Genomic DNA, 17,960 nt, shown 5'->3' on the forward strand with positions numbered 1-17,960 from the left:
ACGACCGCCCCTGACCCTATAAGGCCTGGGAGCTGAAAGCCGAGCCAGCTGCCAGCTGCTGCACCAGTCACTCCGAAGGACCCTCACGCAGTCCAGGTGAGCAATGCCAGGGTGAGGCCGGATCTCCAGGTGGGTGCTGGGGTCTGCTGAGGGTTGTGGGTGTGGGGCAGGAGGCCTGGGAGCTCCTATTCACGCACCCTCTCTGTCTGCTTCCAGCTGCTTAGAGTACTGCCATGTCTGCTCCAGAGGAAGGAGGCCGGGAGCGCCCCAAACCCAAGGGCAAGGTGAGGGGAAGCCCGGGAGGGAAGATCCCTGCCGAGGCCTGGAGACCCTCCAGAACCTTAGGGAGGTGACCTCCACTGTCTTAGGGTCTGGAGGTTTCTGGGTCGGGTGGAAGGGCTCTGAGAGCCATAGAGCCAACTCTTCTCAATTGTCCCGAGCTGAGGGTGGGGATTGGCTCGTGCAGACCTCAGCTCCTTCCCTTCTGTGTGACTTTGGGACAGCCTCAGCCCTTCCCTGAGCCTGTTTCCCCATCTCTGAAACGGGGACTGTGGAAGGTCTTGGAAACCCAGAGGATGACCTTTTCCTCTGTCCATGAGAGGCTGGCTGCATCTGCCCATTGTCCAGGTGAGGAAACTGAGGTCACCCAGGTCACCCAGGACTGAGGAGATGTGCGAGCCCAGGGCTGTCTGATGTTTTCCCAGCTCATCGCACCACAGCCTGACCCTGCTTACGCTGTCCCCTCCCCACTTAGACCCTGGGCAGCTTCTTGGGGTCCCTGCCTGGCTTCAGTTCTGCCCGGAACCTGGTGGCCAACACCCACAGCTCAGCGAGAGAGGCCCGGCCAGTCACTGATCCCGCAGGTGTTCCCACCCCCCAGGCTGCCCAGCCCCAAGCCCAGGGTGAGTATACAGCTCCACAGAGTGGAGGTAGGGGTCTGGAGGGGGAGCCGAACACTAAGAAATCCCATCGCATGGACTTCTGGCCACTTTGAGGGCATTTCACCTGTGCCAGTGTCATCTCAATAGATAGGCAACACTCATTTAGTGCCAGATGGGGAAACTGAGGTATACATATATGATGGGTGAGTGGCATTACCAGCAAGAGCGGGGATGTGAACGCAGCCTGTCTGCCTGCAGTGTTCCTCACACTCTCCATCCCACCACCTCCCATCACCCTGTTTCCGATAACCGTGGACCAGGAACTGGGTGTTCTGCATGCCTGAGCTCACTGGGGATGGCGACCCTGGTTCCCAGAGGACAGCGGCTTCCCTGGAGTGATACATCCTGGGGGTCTCCCCACCCTCTAGCTGCTCAGGGGGGCACGCAGAAGGGCTGATGCAGCAGGGCCCAGGGTTGGGTAGCTGCCCAAGGTGGGTCTTGCTCTGGGCCCAGAGCCCCAGGCAGCTGACTTCTGCTCCACATACCCAGGTCTGACAGGCAGCTGCCAGCTGTGGCAGGGGTGGGGCAGGGCGTTGACTCCTCTCCCTCTGGCTTCCTGTGGGTGGGCGTCCAGGACCCAGGCAGAGAAAACACCAGGGAGCCCTTGCTCCAGGGGACTGAGGCCCTGGAGGGCCAGAGGGACTCAGGCCTATGGCTGTAGATGTCACCTCCTGCTGTCCCTGGCAGGGTAGCTGGGACATTCCTAACCTTTTGGGCTGTGCCCGCCAATTGCGCAATGGGCACCAGGGTGGCTGATGCCAGCCTGCTTCCCTCGTCCTCCCCGGGTGCCTGACCAGCTCCTGTCCCCACAGCAGCCACTGACCCAGAGCAGACGGCCAGGGGGCTGGAGAAGCTGCCGCTGCCTTCAGACAAGGTGAGAGGGACTGTCAGAACTTGGTCTGATGGACTCTACCTCCCTTGGGGATGTTTTGGGACCCTCTCCCGGGATGTTTTGGTTCCTGCCCAAGGAGAGGGCAGACACCATGCATCCTGCTGCCGGGATTCCGGGCGGATCCTTCCTCCATTTCCACATCTGTGAAGTGGGTGCAGTACTGCCTCACCGGCTAGCATGGTCAGGCTCCAGTCTACAGAGAGTCCCTCACTCCCTGTCTAGCACAGTGTGACCCAAACAACAGCAACTCACCACGTGTCAGGCTCTGGGTGACGTGCTTTTTATGTTCTGCTTAATAGTTAATCCTCCCAACCACCCTGTGAGGAAGGGAGCACATAGTACCCCCACACCATAGCTCAGGCACAGAGAAGCTGAGTCATCTGCCAAAGGTCACACAGCAGGATCCATGGGCAGAGCTGCATCCACCCTTGGTCCTGGATAAGTGGGAACCGCCCACGTTATCCTGTCCCCAAGGCCAGGCCAAATGGAGGAGATGATGAAAGCCACAGCAGGGTGGATCTCCTGATAGGAACTCCTCCGCCAGCTCACGTCCCTACTCTGGTCTTCCTATTCTCCCTCTGGTCTCAGCTCAGCCAGATGTGAGCATCTCAAGAGGGTGAAAAACCACTAGGTTCAACCTCAGCAGGCCCTCTGGCCCAAATTCAAACCCTCACTCCCTCCCCATTTATGCACGCCTCTGCTCCTCTTCACTCCTGTTAATTGAGCTCCTAACTACCTGCAAAGAGCTTCAGGCACCTTGATTCATTTCCTCCACAATCCTCGAAGAAGGCGCTCTTTTAGTCACTCTTTTTTAGAAATAGGCTCAGAGAGGGGATGTGGCTTGCCTGAGGTCACACAGCAAGTGCGGGAAAGAGCTGGGATTTGAACCCAGGTCTCTGCAGGCAGAGCCCAAGGTGCTCATTTGAGTCAGTGCTGGGGTGGAGGCAGGTGGTGAGGATAAAATTTCAGGGCTTCTCAACCTCAGTACCGTGGTCATTTAGGGCCGGATTACTCCAGGTTGGGGCTGCATGGGGCACGGTGGGGTGTTACACAGCATCCCAGGCCCCACCCACTTGATACAAGCCACACCTTCTCCCCCAAGTCGTGACAGCCACAGATGCCCCCAGACCTCACCCAGTGTCCTCTGGGGTGCAGGATTGCCCTGGGTGAGAATCACTGAATTAAAAATAGCACCCTCATGGCTGAACCTGAGTGGTGGCAACCCTGAGGCCATCACAACCCTTTGGTACTTTGGTTGAACTAGAGACAACTGCCCTTGGATAGGTCAAAAATGATGACAATTATCACCAATGTCCTATGGCTTGACTCCAATACTTATGCCTGCAATTTTTCGGTTGTTATTTTTCTAAATATTCGTTGCCTTCTCTTAGTTGAATATTCATTTTAATAAGCAATTTGGTCTCTCCAAATTGAGGAAAACGGGCTCCAATTCTGCCATAAATAAACACATGTAATTCAATGAGCCGAAGGTCAAGGCACCTTGTCAAGGCTTCCAGAGATGTTAGGGACCCATGGTTGCAATAGGGAACATCTATTGAATCGAAGGAATAACCTGACACCATGGTGAGCTTGTTAAGGCCAAGTCCTGGAAGGCCCGGGGACATTAGGCGTGGGAGGTAAGCAGGCGAGGCCTCTGGGGGACAGGTCCCGCTCTCCAGACACAGCAGGAATAATCCAGTTGGCAGAAGTACGAGGTGTGAGGTGCCTCCCAGCTCTGCTCTTGCCTATGTGTGTCCTTTCTCATCAGATGATCTCCGGGGCAAAGGACCTGGTGAGCTCCACCATGACCAGGACCCAGGATGCTCTCTCCTCCGGGGTGGCCAACCTGGTAGACTCGGCTAAAGGCGTGGTCCAGGGAGGTCTCAGCATTACCCGATCTGCGCTCACGGGAACCAAGGAGACTGTGGCCAGTGGGGTCATGGGGACAGTGGGCGTGGCCAAAGGGGCCGTTCAGACCAGTGTGGACACCACCCACACCGCGCTGACCGGCACCAAAGACACCGTCTGCAGTGGAGTGACTGGTGCTGTGAAAATGGCCACAGGGGCTGTCCAGGGGGGCTTGGACACCTCAAAGGCTATTCTCACAGGCACCAAAGACACCGTGTCCACCGGGCTCACCGGGGCACTGGGTGTGGCCAAGGGCGCCGTCCAGACTGGCATGGACACCACCAAGACGGTTCTGACTGGCACCAAAGACACAGTGTCCACCGGGCTCACTGGGGCACTGGGTGTGGCCAAGAGTGCTGCACAGGCTGGCATGGACACCACCAAGACGGTTCTAAGTGGCACCAAAGACACCGTGTCCACTGGGCTCACCGGAGCCATGGGTGTCGCCAAGGGCACTGTCCAGACTGGCATGGACACCACCAAGAAGGTTCTGAGTGGCACCAAAGACACCGTGTCCACTGGGCTCACCGGGGCACTGGGTGTGGCCAAGGGAACAGTCCAGACTGGCATGGACACCACCAAGACGGTTCTGAGTGGTACCAAAGACACCGTGTCCACTGGGCTCACCGGGGCACTGGGTGTGGCCAAGGGCGCCGTCCAGACTGGCATGGACACCACCAAGACGGTTCTGACTGGCACCAAAGACACAGTGTCCACCGGGCTCACTGGGGCACTGGGTGTGGCCAAGAGTGCTGCACAGGTTGGCATGGACACCACCAAGACGGTTCTGAGTGGCACCAAAGACACCATGTCCACCGGGCTCACCGGGGCACTGGGTGTGGCCAAGGGTGCTGTCCAGACTGGCATGGACACCACCAAGACGGTTCTGACTGGCACAAAAGACACCGTGTCCACTGGGCTCACCGGGGCACTGGGTGTGGCCAAGGGAACAGTCCAGACTGCCATGGACACCACCAAGACGGTTCTAAGTGGCACCAAAGACACCGTGTCCACTGGGCTCACCGGAGCCATGGGTGTCGCCAAGGGCACTGTCCAGACTGGCATGGACACCACCAAGAAGGTTCTGAGTGGCACCAAAGACACAGTGTCCACTGGGCTCACCGGGGCACTGGGTGTGGCCAAGGGAACAGTCCAGACTGGCATGGACACCACCAAGACGGTTCTGAGTGGTACCAAAGACACCGTGTCCACTGGGCTCACCGGAGCCATGGGTGTGGCCAAGGGCGCCGTCCAGACTGGCATGGACACCACCAAAGTTGCTTTGACTAGCACCAAAAACATTGTGTCCACTGGGCTCACTGGAGCCCTGGGTGTGGCCAAGGGAACAGTCCAAACTGGCATGGACACCACCAAGATGGCTCTGAGTGGCACCAAAGACACCGTATCGACCGGGCTCACCGGGGCACTGGGTGTGGCCAAGAGTGCTGCACAGGCTGGCATGGACACCACCAAGACGGTTCTGACTGGCACCAAAGACACCGTGTCCACTGGGCTCACCGGGGCACTGGGTGTGGCCAAGGGTGCCGTTCAGACTGGCATGGATACCACCAAAGTTGCTTTGACTAGCACCAAAAACATTGTGTCCACCGGGCTCACTGGAGCCATGGGTGTGGCCAAGAGTGCTGCACAGGCTGGCATGGACACCACCAAGACGGTTCTGACTGGCACAAAAGACACCGTGTCCACTGGGCTCACCGGGGCACTGGGTGTGGCCAAGGGAACAGTCCAGACTGGCATGGACACCACCAAGACGGTTCTGAGTGGTACCAAAGACACCGTGTCCACTGGGCTCACCGGAGCCATAGGTGTGGCCAAGGGCGCCGTCCAGACTGGCATGGACACCACCAAGAAGGTTCTGAGTGGCACCAAAGACACAGTGTCCACTGGGCTCACCGGGGCACTGGGTGTGGCCAAGGGAACAGTCCAGACTGGCCTGGACACCACCAAGACGGTTCTGAGTGGCACCAAAGACACCGTGTCCACTGGGCTCACCGGGGCACTGGGTGTGGCCAAGGGTGCTGTCCAGACTGGCATGGACACCACCAAGACGGTTCTGACTGGCACCAAAGACACCGTGTCCACTGGGCTCACCGGGGCACTGGGTGTGGCCAAGGGAACAGTCCAGACTGGCATGGACACTAGCAAAGTTGCTTTGACTAGCACCAAAAACATTGTGTCCACGGGGCTCACCGGGGCACTGGGTGTGGCCAAGAGTGCTGCACAGGCTGGCATGGACACCACCAAGACGGTTCTGAGTGGCACCAAAGACACCGTGTCTACCGGGCTCACCGGGGCACTGGGTGTGGCCAAGAGTGCTGCACAGGCTGGCATGGACACCACCAAGACGGTTCTGAGTGGCACCAAAGACACTGTGTCCACCGGGCTCACCGGAGCCATGGGTGTGGCCAAAGGCGCTGTCCAGACTGGCATGGACACCACCAAGACGGTTCTGAGTGGCACCAAAGACACCGTGTCTACCGGGCTCACCGGGGCACTGGGTGTGGCCAAGGGTGCCGTCCAGACTGGCATGGACACCACCAAGACGGTTCTGAGTGGTACCAAAGACACCGTGTCCACTGGGCTCACCGGAGCCATGGGTGTGGCCAAGGGCGCCATTCAGACTGGCATGGACACCACCAAGACGGTTCTGACTGGCACCAAAGACACCGTGTCCACTGGGCTCACCGGAGCCATGGGTGTGGCCAAGGGCGCCATTCAGACTGGCATGGACACCACCAAGACGGTTCTGACTGGCACCAAAGACACTGTGTCCACTGGGCTCACTGGGGCACTGGGTGTGGCCAAAGGAACAGTCCAGACTGGCATGGACACTACCAAGACTTTTCTGAGTGGCACAAAAGACACCGTGTCCACCGGGCTCACCGGGGCCATGGGCGTGGCTAAGAGTGCCGTCCAGTTAGGTGTGGACACCACCAACGTCGTTCTGACTGGCAACAAAGATACAGTGTCCACCGGGCTCACCGGGGCACTGGGTGTGGCCAAAGGGGCTGTGCAGTCTAGTCTGGGCACCATCCAGAATTGGTTACCTGGTGCCAAGGACACTTTCTGGGGTGGACTCATCAATGATAGGGCCTCAGACAAATGTGGGGAACAGACTCTCCAGCACCCCCAGGAAGCCCCATGCTGCAGGGTCTCCAGTCCCCCAGACAGTCTCTGTGCAGGCCCGGACCTTGTTTCTGCTGTGGCACCATTCACACAAGCGGCTGCCCTGGGCAAGGATGATGCAGGGCCCACGGCCACCACATGCAGCCAAGGAGGAGCCATGGGCTTGGCGACAGTCCGGGACGAGCAGGAGCTGGGAGAGATCTTCCACCCCATGACTGCCGAGGAGCAAGGTGAGAACAGGATGGGACGGGCCCCAGCTCCCAATGAGGGCTGGCTGTCCCTGCACCCCGGCCCTGGACGCCCCTAGGGCCCTCTCGGATTGAGTGATCCCGTCTTCCCTTGCAGCTCAGCTGGCAGCCTCTCAGCCCGGGCCCAAGGTGTCCACAGCCGACCAGAGCAGCTATTTTGTGCGTCTGGGAGACCTGTCCCCTGGCTTCCGCCAGCGGGCTTTTGAGCACGCCCTGAGCCACCTGCAGCACAGCCAGTTCCAGGCGAGGGGCGCTCTGGCCCAGCTCGAGGACTCCTTCAGGCTGGTAAGTCTTCCCCTCCCTGGGGCGCCTTCTTCTGAATATCTCCCCATGGCTTCCCCACCTGCGTGTAGTGATCTGTCACCTCGGTGACAATGTCCATGGGCCACTAAGATGGCCACGGAGTGCTGTCACGGGGCTGGTGTCCCAGAGAGGGACAAGCAGACCAAATACACGCGTCTCACCTTAGCTGCAAGAGGCACATCCCAAGAGCCCCATATGCTGTTTCTTCCTGGACGTACATACCTATGAGAAAGTTTAATTTATAATTGAGGCACCTAAGAGATTAACAATAACTGATAGTAAAATAGAACAATTTTAACATACTGTAATAAAAATGATGTGAATGTGGCATCAAGTAAAATCAGGGTGACTTGAACACAGGGCTGATACCCCGAGAGCCCATCTGCTACCCGAGAGGCTGCCATCCGTACGGGACTGAGGGGTGAGCAGCACAGAGTGTGAAAATGCTGGACACAGGGAGGGGTCTCGTCCCGGGGGGGGACCGAGCAGGAGGATGGGAGATTTCTTCACACTATTTAGAATGGTATGCCATTTAAAACATAAATAGCTTATTTCTGGTATTTTCCATTTACTATTTTCTGAGCATGAGAACTGAAATCATGGAATGTAAAACTGTGGATAAGGGGACTGCTGTACTTACAGACAATGGGGAAGCAAAGAAGGAAACAGGACAACCGTGCAGAGAGGCCCGGGGCCGGGCAGGAGGGTGCGGATGCCAAGGGGAGCTGAGCAGAGCTGGGGAGAAGTGGGGAGCACGAGAACAGAGTGCCTGAGAACAAGCGGGGCGTGTTCAGGAGCAGGAAGGCAGCCAGGGTGCGGGTGAAGTGAAGGTGGAAACAGGGTAGGGGGAGCCCAGGGATCTGGGGTTCAGTGATTAGCAAAGTGCGATGGGGTGTCAGCAGGAGGTGAGGTCTCACATCCTGGGGGCAGACTATGCAGACCACAGAGAGTTGGTTTTATCCCACAGGCACGGAGGAGCCATGGGAGACATTTCAGCTGTGGGGGGGTGACAGATCCCACTGATACTGTTATTTGATCTCCCTGAAGAGCTCATGGGGAATTTGGATTCTTGCCTCTTGACAAGAGAAGAGAAGCCCACTGTGGCACAGCTGGCTGTAAACTTGTGGCATTTCTACCACTCCACAAGGTGTAGATGCGAGGCTCTGGGCCAGGCCTAGGAGGGCCCGCCCCAACCCCTCACCTCCCCAGGGAGAGTGTGTGAAAGGGCCCTGCCAAGAGCCGTCTTTTCTCTGCTGGGCTCTCTTTCCAGATGGAAAAGGACAAGCAGGCTCCAGAAGGGCAGCAGCCGCCGAATCTGGGCCTGAGCAGTGGAGGAGAGAAAGCCAGTACCCACGAGGTGCGTACAAGGGGCCAAGGCTGCCAGGGTCTTCTCCCCTCTGACCCCGCTCACCGCCCTCCCTCCTCCCGCAGGTGCCAGATGCAGGGACTCTGTCCAGGGCCTGCGGCCTCATCCAGCAGCTCCACGTCGCCTACAGCAACCTGGCCTCCGGCCTCCAGGGTCTCCCTGCCGAGCTCCAGCAGCGGGTCAGGCGGGCACGGCACAGCCTCTGTGAGCTCTACAGCCTCATGTCCTCTGCCAGCTCCATCTCGGAGCTGCCGGCCGAGCGCCTGGCCCAGAGCCGCGGTGGCGTAGGCCAGGCCTGGCAAGGGCTGGAACAGCTGCTGGAGAGTGTGCAGCACAGCCCCCCACTCAGCTGGCTGGTGGGGCCCTTCGCCCTGCAGCCCGGTGGGCAGCAGCTGTAGGTCCCCCTTGGAGCCTCCGCAGCCCCAGCTCCCCGGAGCTCTGGACCCTGCTGGCAGGCGCTGGTCAGGGCACCAAGGACTTTCTCCAGGGCTGCACCGTCCACCTTTCTTGCCCAGCAAGCCTGGGCCTGCTCCTGGCCTGGGAGCCCAGAGTTGCTAAGAGCGTTGACAGTGGGCCTTCGCTTGAAGATCCTGAGCAAGCACCCCAGTCAGGAAAGAGAAGTGAAACGTGCCTAAGTCTAGAAGGTTCTCCACTCAGCACCTCCACTAGGAACCCCTATCTTTGGGGGTAGGGGGAGTCTTCCAACCCCACAGTTGGGGCCTTTAGCTACCAGCTTAGCAGGTGGTCCTGCTCCTCCACCCTCATTCTGAAAGCACCCACCCCCACCCTTAGCAAACACCTTGCACCAGAATGTACCAGAACGCCATGGTCAACCTGACGCAGGATCCCACCTCCTCTGTTGACCTCTGTGTGGCCAAGAGAAGGGGCTTTGTGAGGACAATGCTGCCAGGAGCCAACGCCCCACCCCACCCCCACCCCCACCCCAGGGCTCTGCAGGGGCCTGCCTTGAGAACTGCACTGTTCAGGGGTGAGGGGGGTGGGTTATAAAATAAGCCGCTTCCTGCCTTTTCTGCTCACCTACCTGCCTGTCCCCAGCAGGGCTGATCCTAGAGAGAATCCCAGAGCTGAGGTTCTGCGGTCCCTGAGGCACCTGGGCCCAGAGGCTGCCAATGGCAGAACAAAAGGGCTTCCCCACAGGGAGCAAGGCCCTAGGGCGTATGTGACAAAATGTGCTCAACCATCAATCATTCAGGTCTTGGTCATGCACTCCAGACTGGAGACCATGATTTCGGGGTGCCCCTGCCTTCCTGGCTAGAGGTCCAAGCCCCCCTCCTGCACCCCACTCCAGGATGTTCATCTAAGAAACGCCCCCGCTGGCCTCGCCCTTTTTCCAGCGGGGGCCCGCACATCAGAAGACCAGCAGCCCCAGCCCAAGCCCCCGGCTTCCCAGAGCCCGCACCATGCCGACAGCTCCCCCCACTGCACCCTCTTCTCAGAAATGACCGGCTGCTCCCAGCTCAGACAGATGGGCCGGCCCTCCCCAAAGGTCCCCAAGGCTGCCAGGACCTGCACCGGGGGCTGGCACCTAGTGCAACCTGGGAACCCGTTAGGAGGACTTCGGAGCTGCTCCTTGCTTGGCCTCCATTAAGGAAGGTTATCAGAAGAGGTGACACTAGGAAACAGCGATTTGCGGAAACCCGGCCCAAGTCCAGTCAAAGGAGACGTGGCCGCCAGGGTTCAGGAAGGCCCCTGCCACACCGCGGTCTCCTGTCAGCTGGGATGGGTGGACTTGCCGGGGGAGGGCGACACATAGCAGAGGCCAGTGTTTAACCAGCAGCTGCCATGTACAGGCGCCTGGCTGGGAGCCGCTCACACGTCCCCCACCTGAACCCACGCGACAGCCTTATGAGGCAGGGGTCATCCCCTCAACAGGTGACGAAAGAGAAGCCAAGAGCAGGAGTGCCACTTGCCCAAAGTCACACAGCCTGCCCCCAATGCTTATGCTAACCACGTAGGGACAGCGCACTTCCTGGCCTGAACGCCCCAAACTGGCGGTGCTGAGGACCCTGGGTCTTGCCTTGGGGGTCCCAGGGCCACCTGCAACCTGAGCAGGACAGGAAATGGCTGACTCCGTGGAAAAAGGCAGCAGCTTCCAGGGAAACACGGCGACTCCAGGCCCGGCCCTGCCCTCCCAGCCTCTGCTCCTCCTGCTTCGGCACCAGCAGCCAAACCCAGGACGATCAAACCACAGCCTCTGTTGGAGCCGCAAAATCCAGAGGGTTTTATTTCTCCTTTTTTATTTTTGGAAAGGCCTTGCTCCCACCCCGCTCCTTCATTGTCAGCCCTGCTGGACCACCAGGAGCACCGTTAGAACCAAGTTCACATTCATTGTATACGGTGACACTATGGCTTAAAACGCTTTGTCCCCACGCGAGCCCTGGACAGTGACAGACCTCTCCCCAGCTCCAGCCCAGCTGTACCAGTAATGCTAGAAAACCAAACCAATAAAAATGATTTTTTTTTCATTAAAAAAACCCTTTATAGTCATTTTGTGTCGGTTGGAAATCACAGAAATTAGGCAGAAAAAAAACCCAGAGGGACGAATACAAATGAAGAGCACAGTGTCTCCCCAACAGTTCTCTGCTCCCTGGGCGGCCGGGAAGGAGCGGGGCAGGCCTGTGGGCATCTACGTGACGGGCTGCCCGGGGCTCAGCTGTCCTCGTCGTCCAGGGACTCAGAGTCCACGCGCACCCTCTCGCGCTCCTGCCGGTCCTTCCCAGGCCCGTCCAGGTCGGGGCCCTCCTGCGCGCTGCTGGTGGAGCACAGCACGGAGGGGGTGAGCAGGCGGCCTTCCTCTGCCTGTCTAGCTCCATCTACCACTGACACTGAACGCCCGGCTCTCCCCCCGCCGTGCCCAGCACCGTGGCTCCGCAGTGAATGGTCCGGGCTTCTCAGCATGGCCGCACAGCAGACTTATGAAACAGCCTGCCTGTACCCACTCCTGGAGAGTCAGGAGGAAGCCACTGTCCCCGGGGCAGCTCAGATTCTCAGAGCTCCTTCAGGGGGTGGTCCTGCGGGTCTGCTGCTAAGGTGGGGGGTGGCAGGCCACCACATGGGGCCAGGTCCCTGAGACCCTGACCAGGACAAGCCGCCAACTGAGAGCAACTGAGACATCAGGGCGCCTTCTTAGCAAGTCACCTCCCTTTCTCGGAAAGTCACCCCACCATCGCGGCCCTTGGCAAAACTTACTCATTGTGCAGCTGGTCTTCGGAGAAGCCCCCCACCAGCCCCTCTTCCACACTCTGTCCTTTCTCCTCCTCGTCCTCCACGCTCCCACCCTTCTGGGATGTGGCCTCACCATTCACTGAGGCTGAGAGACCTAGATCTGGAGGGGACAGGGCACCGTGGGACACTGCGAGGCTGCCATCCAGGCCCCGACCCCTCCCCGCTGAGCGGACAGGGTAGCCGACCCTCTTCAAGGGCCTTCGTCCGTGCGCCCAGTCACCTCCATGTGTCCCAGTCACATGGGGCCTGTGGGCTCCATCAGGCCGGGGCTGGCTGCGGGTATCTCTGCAGCCAACACGGGCCCCTGAAGCGGGGGGGGGGGGGGGGCACTAAATGAGTGGTTACGGCAGGGACAGAAGTAGGAAGACGCCCTCTCTGGGCTGTCCCTCAGGCTGCTGAGGTTTCAGCTGAACCAATGTGACGCCACATATCTGTCATCAGGACCAGGTGACTCCAGCAGGAAGGAACACCCTCCCGCTCCCAGAGGCCACGGTCCCTGCGGGAGCCGTCGTCTTCCTCCTCTCAGCACCCCCATGGCCCTCCAGGTCCGGCCCGAGGTCTGCCGCCCAGGAGTGCCTGCACACACCAGCCTCCTTCACTACCCGACTCCTGAGGGCACAGGGCCTACGAGCAGCACGGACGTGTGCGCGTACCAGGCACCAGCTGCCCTGGGGATCCAGCCAGGCTGGCACAGAGAGCAACGACAGGACGTGTCATCCCAGCCATCGGGGAGGAGCCCAGCCTGCCCCACCCAGCTCCTCACCGGCCTCGGCCTCATCCTCTGCCCTCTCCAGGGCGGCCGCCTCTCCAGCCAGTGCCTCCTCGCCCTTCTCCGCCTCGGCCCGCTCCTTCTCCACCCCGGTTCTGGCTGCTTTCTGGGTGGCCTCACTCTTTGGTCCCAGGACCCTCGACTTGAGCCGGGTGTAGACTTCCGCAGCCTTCTCCATCACGTCCTTGTTGGCTTTGTAACGGCGGATCTGCCCGCCAAGGGAGCGCAGCTGGCCTCAGCCCCACCCGAAACCCTCCCTATGCGACCACCCCCACGACACTTCCTCTGCAGACTGGCACTCCCCCAAGCCTGGCTTTCTCCTTGCCAACCAAGGGTGGCTGTGGCCAGGAAGCCGGCTCCCTGAGCAGACCCTAACCTGCGTGGACCCACCTGCCCCCAACCTCTTCCTACCATGGCCTCCGCCATACCTTTTTTAACGTGGCCACCACATCTGTGTTCTTCTGGAGGATATGTGAGGTCACCTGCAGGGTCCCTAGCTCTTCTAGTGCATTCAGACACCTCTTCACATCCTACAGGGAGGGCGGTAAGTAGTAAGAAGAGGCAGCAACTAAGAGGTCCAACAGGTTAAAGAAGAACACCCTGCGGCTCTCCCTGTGGGGACGGCTGAGTGATGGAGAACCCCAGGAATGGTGGAAAAAACCCAGAACTTGGAGGAACCTCGGGGCCAGGCCACAGCGCCACCTGGTGGGAAGGCCAAGCACTGCATCTCAGGATGGCCCAGCAGGGGAACACAGAATGGAAACAAGGACCCCCACCCCGCCCACCTGGAGGGACCCAGGATTCGCCTGTTTCCAGAGACTTCTAAGGGAGCTCTAGACAGTGAGGGGGTTGGGGGATTGCTTGGCTCAGGGGAAGTGGCTTCCCACAGCTCCGAGGAGGGTCTCACCGGGTTATCGACCTTCAGGGCGAACTTGATCTCACTGTGCAGCTTCTGAAGCTTCTCCTCCACGGAAGGTTCTATGGCCAGGAGAGAACACACTGCCTGGGCCTGAGCGGGATGTGGAGGCTCCCACACCCAGACCTGGCCGAGGACCTGCCTGAGTGAAGCAACATTCCCCCATCCTGACCTCAGGGTACAAGACTTGGGCAGCGACCGGGGCAGCTGGGCCCTCACCTTTCTTCTTCTCAACCTTCCTGTCCGGTGGGAACCCTTCTGATCGCTTCCGGGTTCGTTCCACCTTTATGGGCCTGTGAAGAGACACCCCCCTTAGGACTCTGACCAACATCCGAGTCCACTGTGCTCTGGCCACCGCTGTCCTCCTCACCGAGGAGGGCCGGGGGCTTCAGGAGGCCCTGGAAGCTGGGGGGGTCAGGGCTGTCGTGACCCGGTCTAGGGCAGGCACCCAAGGGGACCATACAGATGGCAGCCCTTCCTCTGGCTCCTGTGAGCAAACCGTGTAAAATCCCCGAATTCATTTATTTTTTTTGGTATGTGGCTGAGGGTGAGAGGCTAGTATGTAAAACCTAGTGAATGAGTTATTAAAAAGCACCGCAACTGGACACTCAGACCACAGGAATGCTCGTTACGGCAGCTCCAGTCTACGCCCCACTCGGCAGTCCGGCTGCCAAGTGCCCAGCGGGCAGATTCCAGCCCATGGCTGGGACGCCACTTACAAATGGCAGGGAGATGAGCTGTCTCCCCAGCTTGGTGGGCCCTGGACTGAAAAAGTTTGAGAACCACTGGTCTGGGGGTTAGTTGCCCCCTCAGCAATGATGACACTGGGGTCACTCTCTGTGGGGCGTCCTGGGCACTGTGGGGTGTTAAGCAGCATCCCTGGCCCCACCCACTCGATGCCAGGAGCACCCCAGTAGAGGACCCCAGTACTGGAGCAGGGGATACTTCAACTGGATCTGTCTACCAGACCGCCTTTGGAAGCGAGCCCCTCCCATGACGGGTGGGTGAGAGGTCCCCAGAAGGCTGAGAACCTGGGGACCAGGGTGGGCAGGTGGGGCTCCCCAGGGAGCTCAGGGAGGACAGGCCAAGTGGGTGCTGACCTGGCTCGGGGCTTCTCCTCGGGGCGCCCTCTCTTCTCCTTCTGGCTGGGTCTCCTCACGGGCTCCATGCTTTGTGGCTGCAACTTCTTAGCTGATTTCTTCGCCTGCAGCAGCAAAACAGAGGGGCTGGAGCGACAGGGTCTTACTGCAGGCCCCTGAACTGTCCCCCTTGGAGACACCACACAACACTTCCTGCCGCTACCTTTGCACTGTTGGGAGGAGGGGGAACAGACGGGACGGGCTAAGAAGGATACCTGTGCCCAGTCAGCCCCTGAGCAGCCACTTCTCAGGCACTGACAGGACTGCCCAACAGTGGGGCAGGTGGCTTCCTGTGGCAGAGGACTTGGTTCCCTCTTTGGGATAAAAGGGAGAGTAACAGGAGAGAACAGGATGTTGTCTGGCTTCCCCCATCTGCCTGAGTGGGATCCTGGCCTCAATCTAGAACACGATGGCCTGAGAAGGCAGACTCTCGGGTTCAGGCTGGACTGTGAGTGCCGTGAGGGTGGGGAGCTGACAGGCCCGCAGACCACACGGAGCCTGATGGGCACCACGGCCCCTTGTCGGCATGTGTCCTCCTAACTGCTTCCATGCTCACCCCACAAGCTGGTCCCCCCCAGCAGCCAGAGGACATGTGTAGACATCTGAGTTAGGTCTACCCCTCCTCTGCCCACAGCCCTCCAGGGCTCCCACCTCCCTTGGGCTTTTACAGCCCAAGTCCTCCCAGAGACCACACGGCCCTCACAGCCTGCCCCTGTCCCCTCCCTGCCCTCACCGCCTCCGTCTCTCCCCTTTGTCACTGCTCCAGCCACACGGGCCTCCTCGCTGTTCCTCTAATATGTCAGGCACAGTCCTGGCTCCAGGACCTTTGCACTGGCTGTGCCCTCAGCCTAGGCGGCCTTTCTCCCAGGTATCTTCTCAGATGCTCTCTCTCTTCATTCAGATCCCTACTTAAGTGTCACCTTATAAACTGAAGCTTTTAGGGTTTTCCCCATTAAAATGGAACACTTCATGCCCTCCCTTTGCTTTCTTTTTCTCCTTAGCACTGAACGCTCTGGAACGCCCCACGCAACATCCTAATGCTGTTCACTCTTTCCCTCCCTCAGACGTCAGCTCATTAACAGCAGAGGTTTCCGTGGGTCACCCACTGCTTTCCTGCCATGTCTCTGGCACCCAGAGCAGAGTCTAGTACACAGCAGGTACTCAATAAACATGCTGGATAAAGGGATGGACCTGCTGGAAGGGCTGGGCGTTAGGGAGAAGCCTCTTTGGTCCCTCGTCTTCCCCCATGGTGCTTCTCGCGCCGAGATGGCACGGCGGGACGCACCTCTCTCTCCGCCTCGGCCTCGGGCTCTGAGTCAGAGGAGGACTGCGGCCCCCGGCCCCGGCCCCTCCGCGCGCGCTGCTTCCGTACAGGCTCCTCCTCATCCCTGAGCTCGTCGCCGCTGCTGCCCCCGCTGCCCCCGGGCGGGGCCTCCCCGCGATCCGCCCGCTCGCGCCTCCGCTCCTTCTCCTCCTTCTCCTGCTCCCGCAGCCTCCGCAGCTCCTCCTCCTGCTCCCGGCGCCTCCGGGCCTCAAGCTCCCGGCGGCGCTCCTCGTCCCGGCGCTTCCACTCGCTGATGCGGTCTACCTCATCACTGTCACTGCGGGTGCGGGCCAGTTAGGAGGGGCCTGTCCTGGGACCTGCCGCAGCCTGGCTGAGGACGCTGCCAGAGGTGACCCCGCCCATCACCCACCTGTCACTGCTCGAAGTGCTCGGTGGCCGTTCAGGTTTCGGTTTACGCCCACGGGGTTTTGGGGGAGGCTTCTCAGCTACGGAAAAGGAGAGGGTGGCCTACTCCCGCACCGTCCTCCGGGCGGGGCCCCTGGGTACCGACCGGGTCAGGACCAGTGTCAGCGATCCTACCTGGCTTCCTGCCCCGCAGAGGTTTCTTTGCGGACACGTCTGAGTCAGAGGAGGACGACGAAGAGGCTGAGGAGGACGAGGAGGCCGACCTGGCCACGGCCACTGGCTGACCCTTGACCCCTTCTGATTCTGGTTTGGAGTCGGAGTCAGAGGCGGAGGGCGGCTTCTGGGAGAGGCCCGGGTGCAGAGGTGAGGGCAGGCCCCAGTGACCCCTGCAGCCCTTTAAGTTGCAAAAATCTTCCCCCCAAATTAGAAATACTTCCTCTAGGCCTGAAATCGCTGGCACCCCTGGATGTGCCTGCAGTCACAGTACTAACCACCCCAGACCTCCCTCCTCGGTGAAATGCGGGCTGCAGATGACATACAGTTTCTTCCCAGAGGCAAGAGCTTTTTAAATACCACAAAATCTTGCCTGGATGACCAACCAGATGACCTGCCCTCTTGCGCTGTCTACAGCCCAACTGTCCTGGGCCCACGGGGCGCGCACACACACACACACACACGCATACATCATACACATACACACGTGTCCCTACAACACCAGCTTATACACATGCACACACAGGCATGCCTGTACATACTCATACATGCAAACACACACGCATGCACAACTTACGCATAAGTCACATGCCACACACTCACACCCATACACATGCTTATACACATACAAGCGCATACAACACACTTATACAAACACACAACACTCATACACATGTGCACACACAGAACATACTTGCACATGCACACAACACGCTTACACACACACACACATCACACACATATTCTCTTGCTCTCTCGCATGGGGCACCTAAAAGTGCTTCACGTCCTTTCGATGCCAGCATCCCAGCATCCCATTTTCCAGACCACCCTCTAAGTTCCGGTCAGGAGCAGCGGCAGCCAGATCGTCTCCTGCTCTCCTGCTCGGGAAGGTGCTCTGCACACACAACACTCGGAAACTATGGGCTGAGGCCATCAGTGAAGCCAGAGGCGGAAGCTGGCGACCCTGGGGTCTCCTTGGGGCCAACGCCCTATCCTCCTCCAAAAAGGACCAGACTCTAATCGTGGACAGTTATTGGTGACCTTGGAGAGAAGCTCTAGCAGTTTCTTCCAGGTGGGCATGAAAAACAAAAAAACAAAACACCTCTCTACCTTTTTCTTCCGTCCTGCCAGGGGGCCCCGCCGCGGCGCCCGGACCACGGCTTTCTTCTCAGGGGTGAAGTC

At 59.5% G+C, this 17,960-nt stretch overlaps 2 protein-coding genes across 7 annotated transcripts in view; one reads left to right on the plus strand and one right to left on the minus strand.

The window, feature by feature from the left end:
- On the plus strand, window positions 1–11,368 carry PLIN4 (perilipin 4). Of its 5 annotated transcripts, XM_033133963.1 has the most exons (9): window positions 1–96; window positions 217–284; window positions 755–902; window positions 1,754–1,815; window positions 3,602–6,379; window positions 6,578–7,118; window positions 7,234–7,421; window positions 8,710–8,796; window positions 8,871–11,368. In XM_033133963.1, exons 2-9 carry the CDS (start codon window positions 234–236, stop codon window positions 9,201–9,203), a joined length of 4,188 nt encoding a protein of 1,395 aa, XP_032989854.1. In that variant the 5' UTR covers window positions 1–96; window positions 217–233; the 3' UTR covers window positions 9,204–11,368. The 5 variants fall into 5 exon arrangements, with proteins under 5 accessions (XP_032989854.1, XP_032989851.1, XP_032989853.1 ...); XM_033133960.1 differs by having other exon boundaries at window positions 3,602–7,118; XM_033133962.1 differs by having other exon boundaries at window positions 1,757–1,815; window positions 3,602–7,118.
- The window catches only part of HDGFL2 (HDGF like 2), a 22,125-nt gene continuing 13,394 nt past the window's right edge, over window positions 9,230–17,960 (minus strand). Inside the window, exons 6-16 of one of the 2 annotated variants that reach the window (XM_033133966.1) lie at window positions 17,889–17,960; window positions 16,740–16,905; window positions 16,570–16,645; window positions 16,161–16,476; window positions 14,837–14,940; window positions 13,956–14,029; window positions 13,728–13,798; window positions 13,249–13,350; window positions 12,815–13,028; window positions 12,016–12,151; window positions 9,230–11,575 (exon numbers count right to left, since the gene is read on the minus strand). In XM_033133966.1, the coding sequence (XP_032989857.1) occupies window positions 11,476–11,575; window positions 12,016–12,151; window positions 12,815–13,028; window positions 13,249–13,350; window positions 13,728–13,798; window positions 13,956–14,029; window positions 14,837–14,940; window positions 16,161–16,476; window positions 16,570–16,645; window positions 16,740–16,905; window positions 17,889–17,960 (1,431 nt within the window). In that variant the 3' untranslated portion in view covers window positions 9,230–11,475. Of the gene's footprint in view, window positions 11,579–12,015; window positions 12,152–12,814; window positions 13,029–13,248; window positions 13,351–13,727; window positions 13,799–13,955; window positions 14,030–14,836; window positions 14,941–16,160; window positions 16,477–16,569; window positions 16,646–16,739; window positions 16,906–17,888 lie in introns of both variants that reach the window. The other variant, XM_033133965.1, reaches the window with a different exon arrangement.

This window comes from Rhinolophus ferrumequinum, chromosome 18 (assembly GCF_004115265.2).
Source record: "Rhinolophus ferrumequinum isolate MPI-CBG mRhiFer1 chromosome 18, mRhiFer1_v1.p, whole genome shotgun sequence".
Taxonomy (NCBI): domain Eukaryota; kingdom Metazoa; phylum Chordata; class Mammalia; order Chiroptera; family Rhinolophidae; genus Rhinolophus; species Rhinolophus ferrumequinum.